This window comes from Giraffa tippelskirchi, chromosome 12 (assembly GCF_054371585.1).
Source record: "Giraffa tippelskirchi isolate mGirTip1 chromosome 12, T2T-mGirTip1v1.2.pri, whole genome shotgun sequence".
NCBI classification, from domain to species: domain Eukaryota; kingdom Metazoa; phylum Chordata; class Mammalia; order Artiodactyla; family Giraffidae; genus Giraffa; species Giraffa tippelskirchi.
Genome location: NC_137286.1, coordinates 36742983 through 36770430, shown reverse-complemented (window position 1 = coordinate 36770430; position 27448 = coordinate 36742983). Strand labels below are relative to the sequence as shown.

Here is a 27448-nt window from a genome sequence, read left to right as displayed (position 1 = left end):
AGGCAGGAGCATGGCTGCTTGGAAATGCAGGCTGGGGCAGAGAGAAGGTCACCCAGTGCCAGGCATCGTGTACCGCTGAAGGCCAAGACCAGACTGGCTGGCATCCATGGCTGCCTTCTCTGACAGAGGCCCATCACCAGCCACTGCTGTATCCCCGTGCCCCCTAGTGGAGGCTTGAGTCAGCACCTGCTGAGGAACCCTCTCCGATTGCTCCTCAGACTTCTCCAAGCCCCCTCCGGGTATCCTGGCACCCCAGCCTGGCAGACCTCAGAGATCAACCTCTTTACAGTCTCCAACCCCTGCACTTCGTGCAAGTCCGCTCACATGAGCAGACCAGGGTAAAGACACAGGCTGTGGAGTCGGGTCAACCTGGGTTCAAATTCCTTTCTGCCACTCCCTGTTGGGTGACTTTGGCAAGTCTTTCTCCTCCCAGCTCCATTTGAATAGTCTTCAAGCGCAAAGGACTGGCAAGAGAGACCAGAGCTTCATACAGGTGGAGGGAATGTAAAATTGTGCAGCCATGTTGGTAGACAGTTAGGCAGTTTCTTAAAAAATTAGACGTAAATCTACTATACGACCCAGCAATTCCATTCTTAGGTATCTACTCATGAGAAATGAAAGTACATACCCCACAAAGACTTGTACAGGAACATTCATAGAGGCGTGAGTTATGGCAGTCAAGAGGTGGAAACAACAAATATCCATCAACTGGTGAGTGAACTATGGCCTCTCCATACAAGAGAACACTATTTGGCTCTACAAAGGAACAAAGTGCTGATACAGGCCATACCATGAATGAAACTCAAAACATATCTGGTGAAAGAAGCCAAAGCAAAGGACCACATATTGTCTGATTCCATTTATATGAAATGTCCAGGAAAGTTGGAAATGATAGAAAGCAGATGAGTGGTGGCCTGGGACTTGGGAATGGTGAGTGACCTCAAATTTGCATAAATGGTCTTTTTGGGGTGATGGAAATGTTCTAAAACTGAATTGCAATGAGGCCGGTACAGTTGCAAATTTGCTAAAAATCATTGAAAAGGTGACTTTTTTCAATGAAAAAGTGAAAAATCATTGCATTTACAATGGGCAAATTCGATGGCATATAATGTACACCTGAATAAAACTGCTTTTAAAAATGGGAGGATGGGAGGAAATGAAATTCCCTGGTGGTCTACTGGTGAAGACTCTGCACTTTCATTGCCAAGAGCCCTGGTTCGATCCCTGGTTGGGGATCCCACATGACATGAGATACAGCCAGAAAAAAAAAAAGGAGGAAGAATGCTAACACCCCACCCCACCCCCACAAATTGGCACGAGAATTCTGTAAGGTAGCCCAGCCAGTGTGTCCAGAGTTTGGCAGTAGCTTTCCAGTACCTGGTAGCTGTCTTGCCTTCCCTGGTACAGGTTCTTCTTGGTGGTTAGGTCAGAAAAGGCATATTTTCCTGTGGGCATTCTAATTGCTCGGGTTCCACTACATTTACCTGTTCCCCCAGGCTTGCCAAGATAATGAGAGAGAAGTCTTACAACCTCTTGTGAAAGCTTCCCTCAGCCAAGAGTTTTCACTTATCACGTTTTAAGTTATAACCTTTTTTAAAAAAAATCACAAAACTATATGTTTGTTCTAAGAAACAGGAAACCTTAGGCGTACATAATATAAAAATGGATAGGTCTTCCTTAAGTCCAGGTGATCAATCACTGTTGTCATTTGGTGTATGTGCTGCATATACAGGGGCTTCCTAGGTGGCACTAGTGGTAAAGAATCCACCTCCCAATACAGGAGACCTAAGAGATGTGGGTTTGATCCCGGGGTCGGGAAGATCCCCTGGAGAAGAGAATGGCAACCTACTCCAGTATTCTTGCCTGGAGAATCCCGATAGAGGAGCCTGGCAGCTTCAGTCCATGGGGTCTCACAGAGTCAGACATGACTGAAGCAACTTAGCACGCACTCACGCACTGTGTATATAAATATATGTACAAGGAATTCGTTTTAATTTTGTGGCTGTTGTCTTTTTAACCAAAGGGGGAAAAAAAAGAATCATGTTACTATTGTATTAATCAAGGGTAGCAAACCCAAAATGCTAACAGGGGCCAGGTGAGTAATGTATCAACATCAATAATAAATAATGTATAATACTAAACAATAAATAAATGAATTGCCCCAGGATTTGCAATTGAAACTCAGAGGCACAGTCTTCCTTTTCACAAAGAAATAGGCTCCCTCTCATTTTCTTTGAGACACGTGGCTCCTGAGGTCTGCCTTTTGTTTCTCTGTTTTTGACAAAGACAGAATAGTGCAATATTTCGCTAGTTCAGTTCAGTTCAGTCGCTCAGTCGTGTCCGACTCTCTGCGACCCCATGAATTGCAGCACGCCAGGCCTCTCTGTCCATTACCTAAGGGAAGCTATAATACAAGGGCAGTGACCATTGCCCCGACCCTAGACTCAGGGTCAGGGAGGCAACAGGGAGTAGCAGAGACTGGCAGGGGGATACAAGCCTCATCTAAAGGGGGCAGCTGCTCCTTGGCTCTAGGATTTGGTGACCAGGAGGAATGGAAACCAAGAGCTACCTGAAATCTGGGTGTTTAAGTACAATCACTTGATTTTTTAATGTTGCTCACACTTTAAAAAAATGTTATATGGACCCAATCAAACATCATCATTATCCAAATCATCCATCTTTAGCTTTTGCGACATTAATATCTATCTCTCAGGACTTCCTTGGTGGTCCAGTGGTTAAGAATCTGCCTTGCAATGCAGGGGATATGGGTTCAATCCTTGGTCAGGGAACTAAGATCCCATGTACTGCAGAGCAACTAATCTGGCAAGCCGCAGCTATAGAGTCCGTCTATCACAATGAAATATCCCAAGGGCTGCAACTAAGACCCGGTGCAACCAAATAAATTGATATTAAATTTTAAAAATCTAGTAAAACAAAAGATCTTAACTTAAAAAAAAAATCTCTCTTTCTCTCCCTCATTGTGTGTGTGGCTGCATAATACTACTTTGGCCATATCCATTTCATAACATAATGTACATAGCATAACTGCCTCCCCACTGAAAGATACTCAAATGATTTCCAGCTTTCAGCCCTATTCTAGGCTTTCCTAAGGATGGATTTCTAGAAGTGGGTTTACTGCATCTGAAGAAAAAAGCACTTAAATTTTGATGGCTATTTTGGATAGAATTCCTTTATCTGGTTTCTTTTCTCCCACAGACTACATGGTTCTGTCTTTTTGCTGCATTGGGTATTTTTTTAGCTCAGATGGTGGAGAATCTGCCTGCAGTGCAGAAGACCTTGGTTGGATCTCTGGGTTGGGAAGATCCTTGGAGGAGAAAATGGCAACCCACTCCAGTATTCTTGCCTGGAGAATCCGATGGACAGAGGAGCCTGGCGGGCTACAGTCCATGGGGTCACAAAGAGTCAGACACGACTGAGCAACTAACACACACACACACCTCTCTTTTTATCCATGGTGCCTATGATTCAGGGATAAGTTGTCTCACCTCCTTCTTAGAAGACGAAAAGAAGGAACGGACAAGGGAAGGAAAGGCAGTTGGTCTGTGAGTTCAGTCTCCTCTTAGCCTGGCTGCTTTGTGACACGGATGAGAGCCCTGGCCCCTGGTGGAACCACGCCCTTCAGGAAGTGTGACCGGGCGGCTTGGCTCTGGCCTGGCCCTTTCTCTCTACGTTCACTGCACAGGCTCAGCTGTCAGAACCCCCAGACCACCATAAGAGGAGACTTTGGTGGGAAGGGATCTACCCTGCCCCTGGCCTTCCAGAGAGAGGCCCCATCATTGTCCTTCCCATGAAAGAGTTAAAACGATCACAGCTCCCATTTACTGAGCACCTTCCTATGCCAAGTGGGCTGCGTACCATCTGGTTGTGTGACCTCACACTGAACAACCTTCCGTATTGTGCCGTAGCTGACTCTATGACACTCAGAGAGGCTACGCCATGGCTGGCAGAGCTGGGATCCCCACCCACTGTCTGACTCCCAAATCCACGCTGGGGTTCAGTAGGGTTCCGGGCTGACCCCAGCACCCACACCTCCCCTGGGGAAGGACCGTCCTGTCTCCTACCCAAGTCCTGCACTCAAGCTCAGGCTCGGTGACCTTGGGCAGCCATGATCTCCGGCCACTTCCTCTTCCTACATTCCAGAGGTTCCCATAGCCACCTTTCTTAACCCACATCTGACCTGCTCAAAGCCTCCCACATCTCCCCTTGACCACAGGGTGATGCCCTCACAGTGGTCTCTAAGGAAGGTCCTCCCCAGAGGGGCTCGCCAGCCTTTGGCACCTTGACATGGCAGCCTGAGCTGCTCCCAGTGCCCTGCATTCCTGCCTACCCCGTGCCTTTGCCCAGGCTGTGACTCTACCTTGAACACCCTTCTTCCATCACATCCCCCTCTCCCGCACTTCAGGCCCCAAGTGTAACCCCCTCGCTGAGGACTTCAGTGCCCAAGCCTCACTGTGGGCCAAGTCCTGGTCGGATCTGCCTCTCCCACCAGGCTAGCGGCTCTCCAAGGCAGGTCTGACTCCTCCCTGGGTCCTGAGCATAGAAGGCTGGCTCTGAGCAGAGGTCAGGAGGCCTTCGGGGAAGCACGAGTCAGCCTCTATCCCATCCCAATCCCAGAGGGCTGGATTGAATGACTGTGTGTCCAGGGCACCCAGGCCTTCCCCTCCCTCCCCGCCTCCCTTCTCCCCAGATGGCCTGAGGGTGGTGCAGGACACATTGCTGCCCAGGTATAGAGAGAGGTGGGCCCCCAGAGCAGGTGCCTGCTCCAGCGGCCCATGCCAGGCTGAACCTCTGTCCTGAGAGCCTCTAGGTAGGACTGGCAAGACCCAGCCTTGCTCAGTGTCCTCCTGAGTCCACCATAGCTCTGTGGCCTTGGGCTTAGGAACTGATGGGAAGGAAGGTAGATGAGTCCTCCTGTCTGAGGTGTCTCATCTGTCCTCCCTTCTCATGTTCTGTCTTCTCATGTCCACGCATCCCCATCTCTGGGCCTTTGCTCACACCATTTCCTCTCCCAATCTCATCTCTGTCAGAGGAGAAATCTCTGGACAGCATGTTGGAAGATCCAGTCTTAGCTATCAGCGAGGTGGGCAGAGCAGTCAGAAGGGTCCCTTGCCTATGAAGCACTCACTCTTGGACATTGGCCCCGCTCCCCTGGCCACAGCGTTGAGACCAGAACCCCACACCTGCACAGGGGCCATGAGGTCACTGTGCAGGGCCCTGTAGGAATGCTCCTAGTGGGTCCCTCCTGCAGAGATCATGACAGAGCTGCAGAGATCATGGGGTGATAGGAGTCTTAGCATGGTATAGGGAGTAGAGAGAAGCAGGTGGTATCAGCCAGGCACAGAGAGGCTGGGTTTGAGCAATGGTGGTTGCCACCGGAGTAGGGAACCATGGAGTCTATTTCTTCCCACTGCCCCCCCTAACCCCCCACATAGCCACTTTCTAAGCTTCCTTTCTTCCCTGCCTGTCCTCACGGTAACCTCCATCCACAAAGCCATCTGAACTCACCTACCTTCCTATGTACCTGGGTTTCTCCTGAAATCAAAGAACATGAAGTAGCAAAGATTTATAATAAGCAAACAGACAAGAGTTGGCCTTTGTACTGTGGCAAGAGCACTGTGTCATGTGAAAGTGTCAATTGATATAATAGGAGACTGGCTAAATTCGATAGAGTATAGCCATATCATGGATTCATAGGCAGTCATCAAAACAAAGTATTTAAAGAATATTTAATGATGCAAGGAGATATTCACAATATAATTTCAAGTAAAAAAAGGAGCAAATAAAAGTGCATATAAAAATACATAAATAAAACTGAAAAGATTTGCATCAAAGTAATATTGTTAAAAAGTTTAGCACATTTTGGTTGCTCAAGAAATAGCTCTCTGGCCTTTCTGACTAGACTCTGAACTTCTGATGCAAGTGTTGGACTTGCAATAAATGTTTGCCAAAAGAATGAATAAAACTACACATACGCTGCCCATCAGGGATACCGACTGAGACCTCAGTGTTGGGGGGAAGGGGAGGGAATCCTTGAGAAGTGGAGGCAGGGCATTCCTACACACAGTACACAGAAGGAGAAGAAATGGAGTCTCAGAGTGGGCAAGAATGGCCAATTCACAGCACATTAGGGGCAGAATTGGGGCAAGGCATCAGTTCAGGAGCTAGGGGGCTGGTAAGTGAATGAGGTTTAGGCTTTGGGGGTCCGTGGTCTATTCCCTTGGGGAAGAGAAGAGTGGTGCCTGGGTCCCCTGACCCTCTGCCACAAAGTGACCTGCTCAGAAGTGAGCAGGAGGGAGGGGTCATGAAGGGGCTCAGGGCTGCTGTGGTACCTCTCAGCCTGCCTCCCTGGAGTGAGTCCTTGGAGAATAGCAGAGATGTAAGAAATCAGAATGGGCTGCCAGGCCCTTATAGTTGTCCCTACCTCCTTGCCTTGAAACTCAACGGGGGTGTAGGTCTGCCCTGTGCCCAGCCAAGCTCTCTGCAGTCATCATAGCCAAAACATGGCCAGGACCCAATCAAGGTCCCTGTCACCCAGTTAGGCACCCAAGATCCCAACCAGGCCTAATTCTAGAAGGCAACCAACAGTTAGACCAACAGCCTCAAGCACACATCCAGAGAGTGCCCGCTGAGTGCTTGGGGTGGGCTTTCCCAAGGCCCAGATTGTACTTGGTACTGCCTTCCTCCCTCCCCCTCTCTCCCCCTCCCTCCCTCCCTCTCATGTTGCTCCAACTCCTCTTGGCCTGATCCACCCTGTGTCTTATTAATCGCCCTTTATGCTGCGGGTAGCAGGGCAGGCAGGGAGCTGTGTTCTCTGGGGCTCTGGAACAAAGGCTTCTAAACAGCAGAGAAAGTCACTCTCAATTCACTGGGAAAGGTCGAAACAGGAGAGCAAGAGTGGAGAGGAGAAACAGAGAGTGTTTCTGCAACCTGTGGGAAAGGCCTTAGAATGAAGCGGATTAAACAGAAGGAGGGAGACTCTGATCCTGGATCAACCTATGTTGTTCTCCAGCCAGGACAGACCTCTCTTCAGGGTACCAGATCCCACAGCCTCTGCTGCAAAGGCCCGTCTAGTGACAAGTACCAAGAGGATGCCCCTTCACACAGGGACCCTCTGCTAAGAGTCGTTAGAACCCATTTAGCCCTGCCAGACACTCCGGGGATATATAAGGCAAAGGTGGCTTCGGGACCTGACAAGAGATTAAAGTCAAGGCCTACCTGGGCCACAGCAGTGTATCCAGCCCCAGGCACACCTGTAATTGGCAGAACTGGACATTTTCATTAACATAAGTTTTCCACAAGTATCCCCAGAGGATCTGCTTTTTTAGACTGGCAAGGTTAAGATTACCACATGTTCCCATTTCCTCTGACCTCTGCTAAGTCCTTCTCACCTTTCCCTACACTCGCATCAGGCTGAAATGATAGCAGATCTTCTACCTCACACTGTCTCCAGGACCCCTCCCTGCCCCCAACCACAGACTCTGAGCTCCCTGAGCTCTTTCCAGCAGAAACACCATGTCTGCCCTTGAAACATGTGGGAGGGTAGGAGCGTGGGACACAGGGAGGCCTGGAGACCAAGCCGGGCTGAATTCCCAGCCTCCTGACCTCCAGCTCAAAGCTCCCCTGTGGATGTGAGAGTCGCCTAGGGAGAGTGGGTGTGGGGAATAGGCCTGACCAGCACTTCTACCAGCCCCATCCCCAGCAGCTGCTCCCCCTGGACACCCTCCCCTCCCTGTGGTCTTGACATTGCATTGCTCCAGCTGAGGTTCCTTAGAAAGGGCTAGAAAAAAATGTATGTCTAGGTTCAGCACAAGGCTGCCTTTGTATGGAGGTCAGATCCCCGCAGCTCTGCAGCCTGACACAGTGGGGCTGTTCCCGGGAGAACAGCCATCTGGGCTGCTCAGAGCCCAGCCTGGGGAGCACAGCTCAAGGACCCACCAGCTCCTTGGGAACTCGAGGAGACTCAGGTGAACACTGAATCCTGCAGGCAAGGTTCCAAGAGGCCCCCAGAGAGGCTGCAGCTCCGCAGTTAGGAGACAGGGGCTGGCCAGGGTGTGCAGGAGGGGAGGGGACCCCACCTAAACAGTCCCAAAGAGTGGTGTGCCAGTTCCGACTTTCACATCTTACTAGCTGTGTGACTCTGAGAAAATTCACTGAACCTCTCTGAGCTCAGTTTCCTCTACCAAATGAGATTGATAGAAGTGCCTACTCTACTGCTGCCATGAAGAGAAGATGAAAGAATGCAAGTCAGTCCCTTAGCACAGAACTTGTGCTAAGTGGCTTCAGTTGGGTCCCACTCTTTGTGACCCTGTGTACTGTAGCCTGTCAGGCTTCTCTGTCCATGGGATTCTCCAGGCAAGAATACTGGAGTGGGTTGCCATTCCAGTCTCCAGGGGAACTTCCCAACCCAGGGCTTGAACCTGCATCTCTATGTCTCCTGCACTGATAGGTGAGTTCTTTACCCCCAGCACCACCCAGGAAGCCCGGCACAGAGCCTAGCAGAAGCTGCTCTTATTAAGGGGGCAGATGTGTGGGGATTTAACCCATCTCATAATCCCCTGAAACCCTCTCCCTAACAGTCTTTGGTGCTGCTGCTGCAGCTAAGTTACTTCAGTCATGTCCGACTCTGTGCAACCCCATAGACGGCAGCCCACCAGGCTCCGCCGTCCCTGGGATTCTCCAGGCAAGAACACTGGAGTGGGTTGCCATTTCCTTCTCCAATGCATGAAAGTGAAAAGTGAAAGTGAAGTGGCTCAGTCGTGTCCGACTCTTTGTGACCCCATGGACTGCAGCCTGCCTGCAGGCTGAGACTAAAGAGGTGGTGACACCAGCCCAGGGCTCTGGGAAAGGACACATTACAGGAAAGCCTGCAGTCAGGCTCCTCTGTCCATGGGATTTTCCAGGCAAGGGTACTGGAGTGGGGTGCCATTGCCTTCTCTGGTCTTTGGTGCGGATAGTTGCTTTCTCTCAGTTTTATGGAAATGGCAGTTTTGAGGCCCCTACCCATGTGTGGCTTCTCCAATATCCTCTTCCACACAGAAGCCGGGCTCTTGGAGCCTCTGGGGAATTGTGAAAATGAGACCCAGGGCCAGGCTGGCACCCAGTGGGCACTCAAGCCACGGTGAATCTGGATCTTAGTGCAGCTGCATTCCAGAGCCTCCCCCTCCACCCTTCAAAACCCTGGAGGCTGCACAAGATGGAGTTGGGCAGAGCGTGACCCAGGGCCAGGCTTGTGGGAGTCTATGAGGCCGGCTTGGCACTGTTCTCGGACCCTGTGCCTGGGGTCCCTTGGGCAACGGTGCTGAGAAGCCACCTCAGTTCCTCCCAGATTGTCCCTGTCTCCTAATCCCCAGCCCTAGATGCTAAATTCCCAACAGCAGACCACTCAGCTCAGGCCTAGGCCCAAGGGGAGTTTAAAAGTCTGAGACCAGCTAGAAATTGTCCTCATCCAGGAAGTCCACCCTGATCACCCAATTCCCAGATAGCACGCCTTCCTTCTTCAGCCTCGGTGTGTCCTTCACCCAGAGCCTGTCTGCCCTCAGACTAGGAGTTCTTGGACGGCAGGAAAGAAAGCTGTCCATCTCAGTATCCCCAGCAGCCTAGCCCTGCACAAAGGATGGGGAGTCCAGATGCACCCCCAGCCTGGCTGTCCCCACAGCTTTTGGAAGTCCTGGTAAATCTGAATGACCTTGGTGCTTCCCCTACAGTTACCTACTCCTTCCCTATCCCTCCATTAAAGCTGGTAACTTGCCCCCACCTCACTCTAGCCTAGCCCCTGGCTGCCATCCCTCGCTGACGAGACCCTCTCTGGGATTCCCTACCCACCTGTTTGAAATCTGCTTAGTCTCTCTGCCCTACTGCTGCAGGGCTGCAGTACTAATTCAGGTACTAATTCAGGTTAAGCAATTAAGGCCAACGGAGTTGGAGATTACTCCTTCTTCCTTGGGAACACTCCAGACACCGAATGCTCTGGGGACACTGAGCTTGCACCACTTTAGCTCCCTTCCTGCCTTTCAAGTTGCAAAACACAAAAGCCATCACCCACAGCCAAGACTTCTGAGCTCCAGGGCTTTGCTGTGCACATTCCCTGAGTGTTGATGGCTGCTCCGTGAGCACTGCAGAGACAGAATTATCTAGTCAGGAAAGCAAGCCTGAGCAAGTCAATGGGACCTGCCAGAGGTGAGACACAGCAACATAGCAAGTCAGCTAGCTGCCCTGGTTCCCAGGACGAGATGCTGGAGTTGTCTGGGCCCAGCTGGCCCCTCTCCTGGGCTCTCTTGGTGCCTTTCAAATGCTTCCCCTCAAAAATCGATCAACCTGGGGCCTCCCTGATGGTCCAGTGACTAAGACTCCACACTCCCAATGCAGGGGGCCTGGGTTCAATCCCTGGTTGGAGAGTTAGATCCCACATGCCACCACTAAGACCTGGAGCAGTCAAATAAAAATAAAAGAAAAAGAAATCAGTCAATCCTTTCCTTAGTCCTAGTCTTTCTTCATCTCTGAGGAAGAGCAGAGAGGTAGAGTCCAGGAAAGGACACATTACAGGCCAGATCCCTGCCAAGGCCACCCAGAGACACCCAGACTGGGAGAGGGGCAGCTGCGAACCCCACCAGGGTGAGGGGAGTGGCATTTGGTCTCCAGGACGCCAGGCAGCTGGGGAGTGTGGTATCCAGAGCCCTGGGCTGGTGTCACCACCTCTTTAGTCTCAGCTTCCTCACCAACAAGGGGCATGGTGATCTGGGCCCAGTTTCTGCCTCCAGTCCATGACAGTGTTTGTGACAGAGTAGAAAGGTCCTGACTCTGTCCCTGCCCTCACACCAGGCCTTCCTCTCCCCAGGAAACCCAGGTCAGAAGGAAAGCCGAGGCAAGAGACCTTGGAATAAGCCTCCTCCCCTTCCTCCTGTCCCCGACTCTGGCCTCTTTACTGCCCCATTGGGGGACCCTAAGAACTGGCCTCTCCAGCCAGTCCCGCTTCAAACGCTACCACCTGCTATCCCTAAACCCACAATCCCTGTCTGAAGACACCAGGCGTACCCACGTTGGAGAACATCCTACAAAATACTCAACCTGTCCAAACTCTACCATCCAAAAGTCAACTTGCTATCTCCCTGACCAGCTCCCACCCAAACCCCCGAGGGAGCCGGGGGGCCTCAGGGACCTACCCCTAACCCTTGCTTCTCTGAGGGAAGCTGGGAAAGCTCTGAGAAAACCAGCACCTCTGAGGGATCTCATCTCCCCGGGCAGATGACACACACCAGAGACACGATGGCAACAGCGGACCGTCCCAAGGACATCTCAGAAATGGGGAGGCTGTGACCTGCTCCTCTGGGCACCAGTCATTTCCATTTTTTTAAACTTCCATTGTTGCTACAATATTGTTGTACAGCCAATAAAAGTGAACAACAGCCGTGTTGTTACTATCATTTTGATGACTCACTAGGGTAAATGACATCTTTGCCTCCCTCCAGGTGCAATTATCTGGAAGTGAATGTCATTAGAAGCGCATGTTGCCTCCCAAGCCTTCCAAAACAACTCTGCCAGTGCCTGCCGGCCAGCTTGCCCCTTGGCCCAGCAAGAAACTGCCTCAACCTACTTGGAAACTCCAAGGCCTTGTTTATCTGGGCCTCCTCTCCTCCTTCACCAACCCCAAGCCGAGATCCAAGGTACCCAACATGTGCACTGAATGAGGCCCCAGGTATCTTTCCTTCGCTGACGTCTCTTCTTCCCAAGCTTCCTAAAGAAAAAAAACCTTCCTCCCACCGCCTTCCACCAAGCTTGGCCCTGATGGCAGTGAAAGGAGAAGGGATGTAGTGGGGTCCCTGGGGACATGGAGATCAGTATTTCCACCTGGCCTGTCCCCCCAAGTTTTGTCCTGTGGGTCACCTGGCTTGCTTCGTAGTGTCCTGTTAACCCCCTCCAGCACCCCCAGTACAGCTCCAACCCTGTTCTGCCCACCCAGTCCTGCCCGGCAGCCTCCCAGCCAGCTCACCTGGAGGATTCAACTGGGCATCTTTCACCTTCTCTGGGATTGAGAGTTTGAGAGCATGGCTTAGGGGCTCTTTGGAGAGCGTCTGCCCATCAGTCAGGGAGCTGGAGGGGTAAGGGGAAAACAATTGTTAGAAGATGACAGGCTGGCCTGGGCTCCCAATGCTGGCCCAGAATGCGTCAAGCACCCCCGGGGGTGACACTGGCATCGCTGCATCCTAGGGGGCTCAGGGAACAAGACCTCACTATCTGAAGGAGTGAACCTCACCCCCATGCCACGCTCTCCCTTCGGTTTCTAAGGCTCAGAAGAAAGAAAAATCAAGCCCTGCTCTACTCTAATTTGCTGTGTGACTCTGGGAAAGTACATGACTCTCTCTGGGCTCAGTGTCCCCATCTGGACAAGGAAAGGCTTGGAGTCCGGCATGCAAGGTTTGAGGGTTGGGAGGTGCCTTCAAGTCCCTCACTCCCACACCCATCAGCCCTCAGGCACTGAGAACAGCCATTCTTAGAAACTCATAGTGGAGCTGAAGGCACTCCTACAGCTCTCATGGGTCCTAAGCTGGCCCCCAAATGAGGCCCTCTCCTCAGTGGTGTCTGCGAGGGTGCCCTGTGTCCATTCCCTGATGGAGAGAACAGGCATGGGACCAGGGAAACCTGGGGCTCTTGCCATCTGTCTTCACTCCTGGTCTAGATCCCCTTGTCTTCAAGGCTTGGTGGCCCTGGACAATGAATCCTCTTCTGGTCAACACAGCCCACGGGGTTATTGGGCTTCTGCTATATACTCAGCCTCATTGCTCCTCTGCATGATTCCTTCTCGGGGTTCAACTGGCCAGACCTCAACCTTCTGGGTGGATGAGCAGATGGGGTTCGGTATACACCTCAAGGTCAAGCAAGGCTATGGTGTTACTCAACTCTGGGGACACGTGTCACAGTGATAGGCTATATAAACAGAGCCTGGAGTTGTGCAGTGTGTAACCTGTGCAGCTGGCCTTGGCAGCCCTGAGGCAGGACCCTGGCTTCAAAAAGTCTCACCTGTCTGTCAGGTGGAGCTGGTCCCATCCCTGCCCATTTCCCAGGCACCTGGCTCAGTTACCTGCTTTTCACATTCGGTCTTACTTCTTGCTGGTACTGCAGGTTCAAACTGAGTTTGCGAACACACTCAGGCCCACCTGGTGGTAGTCTGTTTAAGAACCTGAGATAGGTTTTAAAGCAAAAGACATCATGAGGTTTTGAAAGGGGCCTAGGTGAGGAGAAGGGAGGTAAGGAATGGGGTGCCAGGCTGGTCCCCTTCTTGGGAACTTTGTGAGCAAGGCTGGGCCACGGGGCTGGAGCAGCCCTTCTGTTGCTATGGTAACCTGCTCCAGGAGGCTGCCGGAAGGACTGAAAAGCGTGCTTCTGGGATGAGGCCTGTTGTGCCAGCAGAGGGAAACAGAGGGTTCTGAAAACCGTAGGACATGTCCTGCTGACTTTGGATCATTGGTCACTGCCACTACTCCCTTGGGTCATTGAGTAAAAGCTGCCTCCACTTTGGGACGAAGAAGACTGTGATGTCACCAAATGACCCCTGAGCTCTAGGCTCAGGCAATTACAGGGCAAGCTGGGGGACACATACCCAACTAGGCTGAGGGTCCTACACCGAGAGTCTGGGGCAGGGGGATGGTGTCCTGTGAACTTGGTATAACATCCATGCTCTATCTTGGTCCCTGTCCTCAAAACATAGGGCTGCCTGCTTAAAGTGATCAACTTTTGAAATCACCCACTGGGTAGCCACCCCCAAATTAGCCAAGGCCATCCTTGGCTATAATCTCCCACCATCTTAACTGTTGCCTCACAAACAAGCTTGTTTTTAAATCCCCACCATCAAAAGGTACAGGCAGCGTTTCTGCCACCCAATCAAATTTGTGTAAACAGGTTCTGGTTTTAAAATAGCTAAACAAACACTAAATGAAAGGACACCTCAGGAAGCCAAGGGCCAAGCTTAACCATCAGATTAGAACCTTCTTCAGTCTATGGGGTGGAGAGACAGTAGGAAGCAACTTTCTGTGGGGGCCTTTCCCGAAGCGTCTGCCCCCCAGCCCCGCCCCGTTGCAGCAGCAAGCCTCTTGTGGCTCAGTCACCTTTGCTGTCCTCTCCTCTCCCGTGTCCTGTCCTTTCCTTCCCTCAAGGAGAGGGTGGATCCTGTCCCCCTGCCTGTACCTGGTGGGACAAGAACCCCTTGAGGATGGCCCATGGAGGGTCTTACTCAGCCCTCTATGAGCCTGAAGAATATTGGATGCTTAAGACAAGGTCAAAATCTAATTATCCAAATGAGTAAAGAGTACTCTGTCCCTTCGCTCAAACCTTCAAGATTTAGTCCCGTTAATGGGAGAGCAGCCTTGTCCATCGACTGAAACAGAATGTGCTGGACCTTCCTGTGACTTTTTCCTGCTCACCCAGGGTCATACTAGTAACAGACTCTACCGGTTTGGCTTGTAACCCAGAAGTGTGTCACACTGCAGAGCGTGGAGGGCCATCTGCCCTTTCCTGAGGTGGCTGTTGCCTCACATGTCGCTGCTGGCCATGGTCATCTTTAGTCTTTAACCCTCACCTGCATCACCAGTGCTCACTTCTTGCCACTGTCACTGTGCTGGCCTTCAGTGACTCACCTCCCTCCTCTACGGGTTTGCTTTTCGGTAGCAGACTAGTAAATAAAATAGGCAGGCTTGTTAGAATTGTTGTCAGAGGAGATGGCTTCCAAAGTGGAATTTATAATGTTTTCCTCAAAGAAAAGAGATCTGGGCAGAAATCCCTTCTGTTCTGACTCTTCAAGAGCAATTTGGGCCCCTTCTGATTCTTGCTGCTCTTCCAGAAATCACAGGTGGCTGGTAAATCACTGTGACAGGGCAAGTGCAAATATTATATAGTCAACCCAAGGAGCCTGTCAAAGGTGAGTAACACAGTATTCCCGTCATTCTGGAATCCTCGACTACACCTGGAACATGGCGCTCCAGAATTTGGCTCACTATCACAGGAGGAAGTTCCTAAGTAGCAGAATGACACTGATGAGAGAACAGCCCAAGGAAGCTGACTTGCCTCTGCTTTTCCATTCCTAGGAGAAAGAGGAAAATCCTAAAAGGATCCCTGATGAGGACACAAAGGTGGCAGTGGTGGTAAAGAACTCGCCTGCCAATGCAGGAAACATAAGAAATGTGGGTTCGATCCCTGATTCGGAAAGATCCCCTGGAGGAGGGGCACAGCAACCCACTCCAGTATTCTTGCCTGGAGAACTCCATGGACAGAGGAGCCTGATGGGCTATGGTCCATGTGGTCACAAAGTCGGACATGACTGAAGTGACTTAGCACAAGGATGCAAACTGCTCTCAACCCCGGTTCACACACACGGACTGTGAGAATCTTGCCTTACTCACTTTCACAGAAGCAAAAACTCCTGCAGCATCTGCCCAATAGTAGCACGGGGAGCAAGAAAACACTTGGAGGGCACGGATAAGCAGGTACACTGTGAGGTGTGTGGGGTAAGCAGAGGAGCCTGGGAGGGCTTGCACTCTCCTTTCCCTGAACTGGCTCTCCTTTCTCCTCCTATCTTTCCAGAAGATCTGATGGGAATCATTTAAAGACAGAGCCTGCCAATAGCTTCCTTCAGCTCCTCCTTCGGGAAGTCCTCCTGGATGATCCCCCAACACCCGCTCACCCTTGTAGCCCTCAAACACGCAGGTTTGGGCTTGGAAGGCCACACGTAGCTTGGGAAGCTTCTTGAGAGTAGGGGTCATGCCTAATTGAACTCTGTCCTCTGGCCCTAAGTGCTCTCTGGCATGCAGTTGGAGCTCAGTAAATGTTAGTTGGATCTAATCCTTCTCAAGTTGTCACTATGTCTGTGACATTTAAGTCAAGGGGAGCCTTCATTTTTCATGTGAACCCCTTGTGGATGGGGATCCAGCTCCTACTAGTTCTGTTGCCGTTTCTTCCCACTCAGCACTCTGCTCTGTATGGGAAGTGCTCCATAAATGCTTTATTGAAACACAGAGCACTCAGATTTACCAGAGCTGGCCTGCCTGGGTTCAAGTCACTTTACTTGCTGTACCATCCTGGGCAAGTCATGCGCCTCTCTGAGCCTCAAGTTTTCTGCCTAAATCTTATGGCTATTGTGAGGATTACAGGATACATGTAGTGCTTAAGCTCTCACAAATCTTTTGGTGAATAAGTAGGAGGAAATTCTTTGGTGAGATTAGGAGGGTTACTAATAGGGTGAAAAGTCCCAATCCAAGTTTGGGGGTCCAGGTACCCTGCCGAGCCCAAGAACTCTCCTCCCTGGAAGGCAGTGTGGGGGCCAGGAGGTGGGAAGAGGGTAGGATCCTTGTTCCTTACACGGTCCTCAGGATGGAGCTGGCAGACCTGAACAGGAGTGCCTCTGGCATGGTCCCCGAGAGGTGGCCACACCCTGCAAGCTCACCCCGGAGAGAATGAGAACCTCAGAGAGCCTGTTCAGGCGTCCCCTGGGAGAGCCGCATCAGCCCCAGAGAGGCCCAGCACCACCAAACTGCCCTGCAACAGAGACACAGAGTGAGTCACCCTGTGGCCTGGCCAGGTCTGGGGCGACTGCTCTCCTTCCAGGGCGTGACTCACTGGTTCCCGGCCTCGGTACCTGTCTGTAATTTACTACCACCTAAGCCTACATGCTCTGATCACATTGGGAACAACACAGCCTCGCAGCAGGTGGCTGCCTTGGGCCCCAGGGCCAATCAATTACCAGGCTGAGCAAAAACATCAGATTCCCGGCCTCCTGAGTCCTGTCCACTATTAGTAAACCCTACCACCACCACCACCACTCTTTCCCACCCCTTTCTTGTTCTGGTTCTCACCTCTCTCTGTCCTGGGGGCAAAGGGAGAACCTGTCTCCTACATGCTGCAGGGTATTTTCAATGGAGGGCGTTGTCCAAATACTTCCCCAAATCCTAAAACCCCCGGAGCAGGGAGGGGAGCTGTGCCTCCTTCTGATCCCATGGTCCTGGGCTCACCGACTGGTCCCTCTGCACAGCTGGAGCTTTCAACAGTGGTGGCCTGGTCTGCAGCACCGCTTCCTACTGGCTTCCCTGCTGCCCCACACAGCGGACCCCATACTCCAGACAGTCGGCCTGACCTGTCTGTCTCATCTCAAAGATAAGGCTACGCTGGCATCTCTCTTGCGATCCCTGATTCCCAGCTGGAAGACCCCACCAAGGACTTACAGTGATGGACTGGGCACCTCCAGGGAGGGTCTGGCTGCCGCAGGGTGCTCACCTTCCTCCTTGGGGCTGGTAGGCACAGCACTCGCTGTGCTCCTTCAGCTAAGGCATCATAGGTGTGGGAGCCAGTGCTGCAGGGTCCCTGGTTCCAGGTGATGAGGCAGTGGGGCTGGGCAGGAGTGGCGACCCGCCCCAGTCTGCCCTGGGGCTGCCAGTGAGGTGCGGTCACAGGTACTTCTGTCCTACCTGGCACACGTCCTTGCTGCCCACCTGTGAGGCTTACGTAAGAGGGACGGGAGGTGAAGGAGGGGCCTGCCGATGCCAGTGGGTGTGTTGTCTGTCATCCTTGGCAGAGACGCAGGAAGACACTGTTCCTGCTGCAGGACTTTCTGCCTGGAGCTGGCGCTGGGCCCCAGGGGTTAGGCAGGCAACTTGACTTTTTTTTCCTTTGCTTTTTCAAACTTTTCTTTGCTACGTACACGTATTGTACCGAGTGTTTTATGTGTGTTGGCCCTTCGCATCTTCCAACAGCCCAATGTGGATTAATGGTACCATGTCCCAGGTAAGGTGAGAGAGGCCCAAGAGATTTATTTTATTTTTTTCTCCTTCTTCTTTTATCCCTCCTTTTTTTTTAAATTGGAGGATAATTGCTTTCCAATGTTGTGTTGGTTTCTGCTGCACAGCAACGTGAGTCAGTCATAATTTTATGTATACATATATATATATATATACACACACACACACACACATAATTGTATATATACATGGGCTTTTCTTGTGGCTCAGCTGGTAAAGAATCTGCCTGTAATGTGGGAGACCTGGGTTTGATCCCTGAGTTAGGAAGATCCCTTGGAGAAGGGAATGGTTACATATATCCCCTTCCTCTTAAACCTCCCTCCTACCTCCCATCCTACCCCTCTAGGTCATCACAGAGCACCAGGCTGGGCTCCTTTGTTAAACAGCAACTTCCCACCTCATGATGGTGTATATATGTCAAAGCTACTTGAGAGCTTTAGACATGTTCGATGTCACACGTCCAGCAAGAGGCAGAGATGTCATTTGAAATCCAGCTTTCCATAACTGGCTTTGAAACCAGGACACCATGTAAGCTGGATTTCACCATTATTTGCATCATAAAACTCAGCTGACAGCTCCATCTCACACTGCCTCTAGAGAGCCGCTCTTCCATGGAAACATTATCTCTGCACGTTGCCCTTTGTCCTCTAATGCCCTCACCACTTCCACCTCATTCCAGAGACTCTTGGGTCTGTGGCATTATATCTGCATCTTCTAAAACCTGGGCCCTGCTCTCTGGAAATGCCCCTCCCAATCACTGTGCTATTTCACCTTCCAACCTGGAATCCCCTTCCCACCTGTGTTGTCACCTGCCAACTGCCTCTGGGGTGAGCAGGTGACAGAGGAAGAGGTGAAGAGGTGAAAAAACAGAGGCCACTGGGTGTTAGGGGAAATTTTAAGCAAGCCCTAAACTGAAGGCTCAGATGCAGGGCACAGCAGTAGGATGGGGCAGGGGTTATTCCAAGGCCCTCCACCCATTCAGATGGCAGATGACTCCCAGATTGCTACACTAAGCTGACGTGTCACTACCAGCACACCAACTTCAAGAGAATTCTCCCCTTTCAAATTCCAATTTCTTAACAGTGGTCCTTCAGGGCACCTGACAATTCAGGTCTGGGGTGCTGCCCCTGACCCTCTCATGGGTCGGGAGCCCCTTTGAGAACCTGCTGGAAGCCCTCCACTTGCCCCCATCAATGTGTCCAGATGCTCTTGCAATTTCAGGGCACCCATGGTGCTCTGGAAATCCATACACTCCAACCAAAGTGAACCCCAGAAAGAAATGCAGATCCTTCCTCTGTCCTAAAGAGGGTATGGATTGCCTCACTTTTTTCCTCTTCCTCCCACTTTCCTGGTGAGGATAGAGCATTGATGTTGGAGTTGGCACTGGGGGTCGATATTGCAGGGGGTGGCGGGAGAAATGTCCTCACTTTGGGGGGATAGCAGGAATGCATGCCCAGATCCCTCAGCCCCTCCCAGGCAGCTCGACAACTCCTCTAAATGTAGAGTTTCCAAACTGATGAGGAGGCTGGGCAAATGGGCTTATTCTAGGCAAGAGGACTTGGGAAATGTGTCATCTTCCCTTTCTATCCCCTCTCAAAAACTGCAAGCTTGCCTTCCCTGGCAGAAGTTTCCTACTGTTCTTCAGACCCCTCCTCCTCCAGGAAGCCCTTTGGGAAGGACCCCAGCTCTCATGCTTCTTCCTGGAGCCGTGCTGGCTGTGTCCATCCCAGAGTGCTTAATGTTTAGAGGCTGGGTGTTACTTTTTAAAACCGAATTGTCTACTATGAAATAAAAATCTTAAGCCCATATTATCAGAGTTGGAAATGATCTATGCCTGCCCCATGACTGCCAGCTCCAGGAGGCTCCTCCTTCCTACTATAATTACTGAGTACCTCCTCTGTGGACATTGCTGGGGGCCTGTGGGGTGCAGGCAAGCCCTTGTCTCAAAGACAGAGCCTGGTCCCTGCCTTGAAGTCTTAGAGATGATGGAACTGACAGTTAATAAGCAAAGATGCTTTCAAGGTCACTGAGGGGTCACCAGACCAAGCTGGGTTAAGGGTACAAGGAAACTGAAGGAAGAAAGTTGGATAGAGGTGAAGGTTTACTTGATGTGAGGCAGAGGACAAGTGCCCCAGGCAGTGGTGCAGCAGAGGAAGCTGGTGTGGACAGGAGAGTGTCCAGGTGTCACAGACTCAGGCTACGGACCACCCCCAGCCCTGGGGCCCCAGCCTACAGAGGGAGCTTGGCCAAGGCAGACATCTTCTGGGGACACATGGTCTCTCAGAAAGGGTGAGGGCAGGGCAGAGGTGGCCCAAGACATATCTTGCCAGGTCCATCAGAAGGAAAATATTTAGGGAAGGCACCTAGGGCCCTTGAATGTGACTGATGCCCAGTGCAAGGAGGTTAAGTGTTTTTCCTCCATGTTTGCCTAACAGGAGTGCTTGCTGAGAGGCCAAAGGCTTGTCTCACCTTTGTCTTGGCTCCTGCCATGGTGGGTGGGGCCGTCCCACCAGCCAGCTGACCCTTCTCAAGCCAGTCACACAGCCTACAGGGTCACAGAGAGGTGCTCTGCATGGCCTAGGAGGAGTCTGGTTATGCCCTAGACAGGTCCCTGGACACTGGGACACCTGGATTCTAGTTCAGATTCCACCTCAGTTGGATAACCTTGGGAAAGTCCCTGGTCCTCTCTGGGACTCAGTTTCCTCAGGTAAGTCACAGGCAGAGGGCTTTCCAGTTTTCTGTCTATGACTGGTGATTTGGATGTCTGGGCTGGAATTCTGCTGTTCCAGGCAAGGACAAGGCTACAGGACTGTGTGTTTCTGGACTCCAAGGCCTGAGAAGCTGGGGGGAACAAGGCAAGAATAATGATAGTAATGGCTAATAATCAACACATTTACACTACTAACTGTATGCCAGGCAGTGTTCTGTGCACCTTATACGTATATTGACACATTCAGTCCTCTCAAGAGCCCAATGAAGTGGCTCCTATCACTATCCTCACTTTACAGATAAGAAAATGAGGTACAAGGAGATTACATACCTTGCCCAAGGTCTTTTGGTTAGCGGAGTAGGATGCAAATTTGGGCAGGTTCAGTGTTTATGCTGTTAACAGACTGTACTTGATAGTCTCAGGCCTGCTGGAGGATTTGAGTGGGTGGGGCAGGGGCAAAAGCTAGTGAGGTGTAGAAGGGTGGGCGTCCCGTGGTCCTCTGAACTCCTGCTCCCGAGCATTCATCATTAGACATTTTTTTTTATCACACACACCCTTCCTCCAAAATTTTGAAAAATTTTGTGTAGAAGCAAGGTTTAAATCCTCAAACCATTTTCTTCTGTTGTGTGAATGACTGACAGAGACAACTGTCAACTGGTGTTTTGAATCATAATTGGGAGGGCAGTATGAAACTTGGGGTTGACACAATTCTGACACACAGCAAAGAAGCGTGCCATCTCCCACCACTCGCCATTTTTATTTGAAGACCCGCAAGTCTGACTTTGGGTTACACTTTTTCTCCTGTTATGGCTTCAGTTAGTCCATCTGTAAAACGAAGGGGTGGAAGGGATGGTCTCTAAATTCCAGCTCTGGTGATAGCTGGTTTTCCATGTTTCTACTAAGGAGATGAGAGGAAGGAAGAACACTGCCATTTTTCAGGTTCTGGACCAGTTCTTAGCCAGAGAAACTTCATGGTGTCAGGATGGGGGCGAAGTTGGGGTTTAGATTTCTACCAACAGGGGCGTTGTGCCCCTGCAGCATATGGATGTTGGCTCCCAGACTTGGTCCCTGTCCTGGAGGAGCCCACGGTCTAAAGAAGGGCATGAAGGAGAGAGGCACATACATGGCCTACACACACTAGAGACATCTGTGAGCATGGCAGGCAAGGGTGTTGTGCAGTGTGGACACAGAGCCATGGGAGACTGATCTCCTAGGAGAACATCATTTCATTTTATTAACAGTGAGAACTAACACTTACTGAACAATTAGTATGTGCCTGGCCCTGTTTCAATTATGTCACACGTGTCAACACATTTACTTATCTCAACAATCTTATAAAGCAGGTTCAGTTCAGTTCAGTTCAGTTCATTGCTCAGTCATGTCCGACTCTTTGCGACCCCATGAACTGCAGCACGCCAGGCCTCCCTGTCCATCACCAACTCCCGGAGTTTACCCAAACCCATGTCCATCGAGTCAGTGATGCCATCCAACCATCTCATCCTCTGTCGTCCCCTTCTCCTCCCGCCCCCAATCCTACCCAGCATTAGGGTATTTTCCAATGAGTCACCCCTTCACATGAGGTGGCCAAAGTATTGGAGCTTCAGCTTCAACATCAGTCCTTCCAATGAACACCCAGGATTGATCTCTTTTAGGATGGATTGATTGGATCTCCTTGCAGTCCAAGGGACTCTCAAGAGACTTCTCCAACACCACAGTTCAAAAGCATCAATTCTGTGGCGCTCAGCTTTCTTCACCGTCCAACTCTCACATCCACACATGACCACTGGAAAAACCATAGCCTTGACTAGACGGACTTTTGTTAGCAAAGTAATGTCTCTGCTTTTAAACATGCAATCTAGGTTGGCCATAACCTTCCTTCCAAGGAGTAAGTGTCTTTTAATTTCATGGCTGCAGTCACCATCAGCAGTGATTCTGGAGCCCAAAAAAGTAAAGTCTGACACTGTTTCCACTGTTTCCCCATCTATTTGCCATGAAGTGATGGGACCAGATGTCATGATCTTAGTTTTCTGAACGTTGAGCTTTAAGCCAACTTTTTCACTCTCCTCTTTCACTTTCATCAAGAGGCTCTTTAGTTCTTCTTCACTTTCTGCCATAGGGGTGGTGTCATCTGCATATCTGAGGTTATTGATATTTCTCCCGGCAATCTTGATTCCAGCTTGTGTTTCTTCCAGCCCAGCGTTTCTCATGATGTACTCTGCATATAAGTTAAATAAGCAGGGTGACAATATACAGCCTTGATGTACTCCTTTTCCTATTTGGGACCAGTCTGTTGTTCCATGTCCAGTTCTAACTGTTGCTTCCTGACCTGCATACAGGTTTCTCAAGAGACAGGTCAGATGGTCTGGTATTCCCATCTCTTTCAGAATTTTCCACAGTTTATTGTGATCCACACAGTCAAAGGCTTTGGCATAGTCAATAAAGCAGAAATAGATGTTTTTTTGGAACTCTCTTGCTTTTTCGATGATCCAACGGATATTGGCAATTTGATCTCTGGTTCCTCTGCCTTTTCTAAAACCAGCTTGAACATCTGAAAGTTCACGGTTCACATATCGCTGAATCCTGGCTTGGAGAATTTTGAGCATTACTTTACTAGCATGTGCTGTTGCTGCTGCTGCTAAGTCACTTCAGTCGTGTCCGACTCTGTGCGACCCCATAGATGGCAGCCCACCAGGCTCCGCCATCCCTAGGATTCTCCAGGCAAGAATACTGGAGTGGGTTGCCATTTCCTTCTCCAGTGCATGAAAGTGAAAGTGAAAGTGAAGTCGCTCAGTCGTGTCTGACTCTTAGCGACCCCATGGACAGCAGCCTACCATGCTCCTCTGTCCATGGGATTCTCCAGGCAAGAGTACTGGAGTAGGGTGCCATTGCCTTCTCCTACTAGCATGTGAGATGAGTGCAATTGTGCAGTAGTTTGAGCATTCTTTCGCATTGCCTTTCTTTGAGATTGGAACGAAAACTGACCTTTTCCAGTCCTGTGGCCACTGCTGAGTTTTCCAAATTTGCTGGCATATCGAGTGCAGCACTTTCACAGCATCATCTTTCAGGATTTGAAATAGCTCAACTGGAATTCCATCCCCTCCATTAGCTTTGTTTGTAGTGATGCTTTCTAAGGCCCACTTGACTTCACATTCCAGGATGTCTGGCTCTAGGTGAGTGATCACACCATCGTGATTATCTGGGTCATGAAGATCTTTTTTGTACAGTTCTTCTCTGTATTCTTGCCACCTCTTCTTAATATCTTCTGCTTCTGTTAGGTCCATACCATTTCTGTCCTTTATCGAGCCTATCTTTGCATGAAATGTTCCTTTGGTATCTCTAATTTTCTTGAAGAGATCTCTAGTCTTTCCCAATCTGTTGTTTTCCTCTATTTCTTTGCATTGATCGCTGAGGAAGGCTTTAGCAGATACTAAATTATAATCCCCATTTAAGAAGTAAATGAAGCTCAGAGAAATGAAGTGACTTGCTCAAGTCTACAGAGCTTGTAACTAGAATGGTTGGGATTCAAATCTAGGCAATCTGGCTCCAGATTTTATGTTATGAACCATAATGTGCACTGCCTAAAATTGAGTGACATTCTCTGAGGTGCCTTATTCCTCTCCACACGCTTCAGCAACATGGGATTTGGTAGGAGAAACTGACTCAGAAGGGCAGAGCACTGTGGTTGAGACACTAGTTTAATGCGCACGTATTTTTAAATTCTTCAAATCAATATACTCCTGACATGTCATTACAATATCCAACATATAATAAAAAATGATCAGACATCTGAAAAATCAGGAAATGTGGGCCAAAATCAAGGGGAGAAAATAGCCAATAGAAACATACTCAGGCATGACACAAATGTTGGAATAATCATGCGAGCATGCTCAGTTGCTCAGTCCTGTCTGACCCTTTGCGACCCTATGCACTGTAGCCCACCAGGCTTCTCTGTCCATGGAATTTTTCAGGCAAGAATACTGGAGTGGGTTGCCATTTCCTACCTGAGGGGATCTTCCCAACCCAGGGATTGAACCCAAGTCTCCTGTGTCTCTTGCATTGGCAGGCAGATTCTTTACCACTGAGCACCTGGGAAGCCCTGAAATAAGCATACAAAGACTTTAAAACAGTTAGTAACCGTTCAATAATTTAAAGAAAAAATGATACAGCTGATGAACAGATGGAAAATCACAACATAAAAATAGAAAGTATAAGAAAAATAAAATCTCTGAAATGAGAAATTTACCAGATGAGTTTGATAGCAGATTGAAAAGTTCATATACCTGAAAGTCCATCCCCTGAAGACAGAATAACAGAAATTATTCAATCCAAAGAGCAGACAGAAAAAGATTTTTTAATTGAACAGAACAAAACATTGCTGAAGGAGGATGACAAAAAGCTAAGTAAATGCAAAGGCATCTCAAGATCAAGAGACTTGATATTGTAGATCCCAAATTGATCTACAGGTCAACGTAATCCCTATCAAAATCCTAGGTGGTTTTTCTGCAGAAATTAACAAACTGGTATGAAATTACTATGAGACTTCAAAAGACCCAGATAGACAAAATAATCTTGAAAAAGAATAAGTTGGAGGATCCACACTTCTTGATTTCAAAACATACTATAAACCTACAGTGTCCTTCTTCCATGATGCTCAGCAGTAAAGAATCTGCTTGCAGTGCAGGAGACGCAGTTTCAATCCTTGGGTAGGGAAGATCCCCTGGAGGAGGGAATGGCAACCCACTCCAGTATTCTTGCCAGGAAAATCCTATGGACAGAGGAGACTGGCAGCTACAGTCCATAGTTTCACAAAGAGTCACACACGACTGAAGCGACTGAGCACGCACGCACAGTGTGTCCTTCGATAATCAGGATAAAGTGGTACTGGCATAAAACAGATATATAGATAAATGCAATAGAATATAGAATTCAGAAATCAATCTTTATATTTATAGTCAATTGATTCTCAACAAGCTGGAATCAAGATTGCCGGGAGAAATATCAATAAACTCAGATATGCAGATGATACCACCCTTATGGCAGAAAATGAAGAAGAACTAAAGAGTCTCTTGATGAAAGTGAAAGAGGAGAGTGAAAAAGTTGGTTTAAAGCTCAACATTCAGAAAAGTAAGATCATGGCATCCATTCCCATCACTTCATGACAAATAGATGGGGAAACAGTGGCAGACTTTATTTTTTGGGCTCCAAAATCACTGCAGATGGTGATTGCAGCCATGAAATTAAAAGATGCTTACTCCTTGGAAGGAAAGTTACGACCAATCTAGAAAGCATATTAAAAAGCAGAGACATTACTTTGCCAACAAAGGTCCATCTAGTCAAGGCTACAGTTTTTCCAGGATTCATGTATGGATGTAAGAGTTGGGCTATAAAGAAAACTGAATGCTGAAGAAGTGATGCTTTTGAACTGTGGTGTTGGAGAAGACTCTTGAGAGTCCCTTGGACTGCAAGGAGATCCAACCAGTCTATCCTAGAGGAAATTGGTCCTGAGTATTCATTGGAAGGACTGATGTTGAAGCTGAAATTCCAATATTTTGGCCACCTGATACGAAGAGCTGACTCATTTGAAGAGACCCTGATGCTGGGAAAGATTGAGGGCAGGAGGAGAAGGGGACGACAGAGGATGAGGTGGTTGGATGGCATCGCTGACTCAATGGACATGAGTTTGAGTAATTTCCGGGAGCTGGTGATGGACAGGGAGGCCTGGTGTGCTGCAGTCCATGGGGTCGCAAAGAGTCACACATGACTGAGCGACTGAACTGATTCTCAACAAGGGTGCCATGACAATTCAATGGGGGAAGTATTCTTTTCAACAAGTGGTACTGGGGCAACTCAGTATCCATGTGCAAAAGAATAAAGTTGAACACTTTCCTCACACGACACACAAAAAACTAATTTGAAATGTATCAAAGACCTAAATGTAAGAGCTTAAATTGTAAAAATTCTAGAAGAGAATATAAGAGTAAATCTATGTAGACTTGAATTAGGTAAAGCCTTCTTAGGTATGACACCAAAAGCACAAGAAACAAAAGAAAAATAGACAAATTAGACTACATCAAAATTAAACCTCTTTGTTCCTCAAAGGATATCATCAAGAAAGTGAAAAGATAACCCACAGAATGGAAGAAAATATTAGCAAATCATTTATCTGATAAGAGAACTCTAATAATTCAACAAAAAAGAAAAATAACCCAATTAAAACTGGCAAAGGATTTGAATAGACATTTTTCCAAAGATAAACAAATGGAGAAGAAATGTATGATGTCCAACATTATCAGCTATCAGAAAATGCAAATCAAAACCAGAATGAGATAACACTTCATACCCACTAGAATGGCTGTATAAAAAACATGGATGCTGGGAATTCCCTCGTGGTACAATGACTAGAACTCTGTGCCATCACTTCCCAGGGCATGGATTCAGCCCCTGGTCAGAGAACTAAGATCCCACAAGTGAGGAAGTGGAGAAATTGGAACTCTTGTATACTGCTGGTGGTAGGTAATGCAGCTGCTTTGAAAAACAGTCTGCTAGTTCCTCAAAAGATTCTATGCCTGGAGGTATATGATTGAACAATTCCACTTTTAGGTTTATATCTGAAATAAAACATATGTCCATACAAAAACTTATACATAAATATTTATTGGAGCATTATTCATAATAGCCAGAAAATAAAAACTCAAATGTTCATCAGTTGATAAATGGGTAAACTAAATGTGGCATGTCAATTCATTGGAATTTATTTGGCCATAAAAAGAATGAAGTACTGATACATGATACAACATGAATGTGAATCATGAAAACCTGCTGAATAAAAGAAGCCATTCACAATAGATAATATATCATATCATATCATTTAAGTGAAACATACAGGCTAAGCAAATTTATATAGACAAAAAGTATATTAGTGGTTGCCTAGGGCTGGGAG

General features: G+C 49.1%; 1 protein-coding gene across 5 annotated transcripts in view; it reads right to left on the bottom strand.

Moving 5' to 3' along the window:
* ACSBG1 (acyl-CoA synthetase bubblegum family member 1) overlaps positions 1-27448 on the bottom strand; it is a 62864-nt gene that overhangs the window by 27221 nt on the left and 8195 nt on the right. For 4 of the 5 annotated variants that reach the window (XM_081549603.1, XM_081549602.1, XM_081549604.1 and 1 more), the window contains exon 2: positions 12008-12108. In XM_081549603.1, the coding sequence (XP_081405729.1) occupies positions 12008-12108 (101 nt within the window). Of the gene's footprint in view, positions 1-12007; positions 12109-13096; positions 13196-27448 lie in introns of all 5 variants that reach the window. The other variant, XM_081549601.1, reaches the window with a different exon arrangement.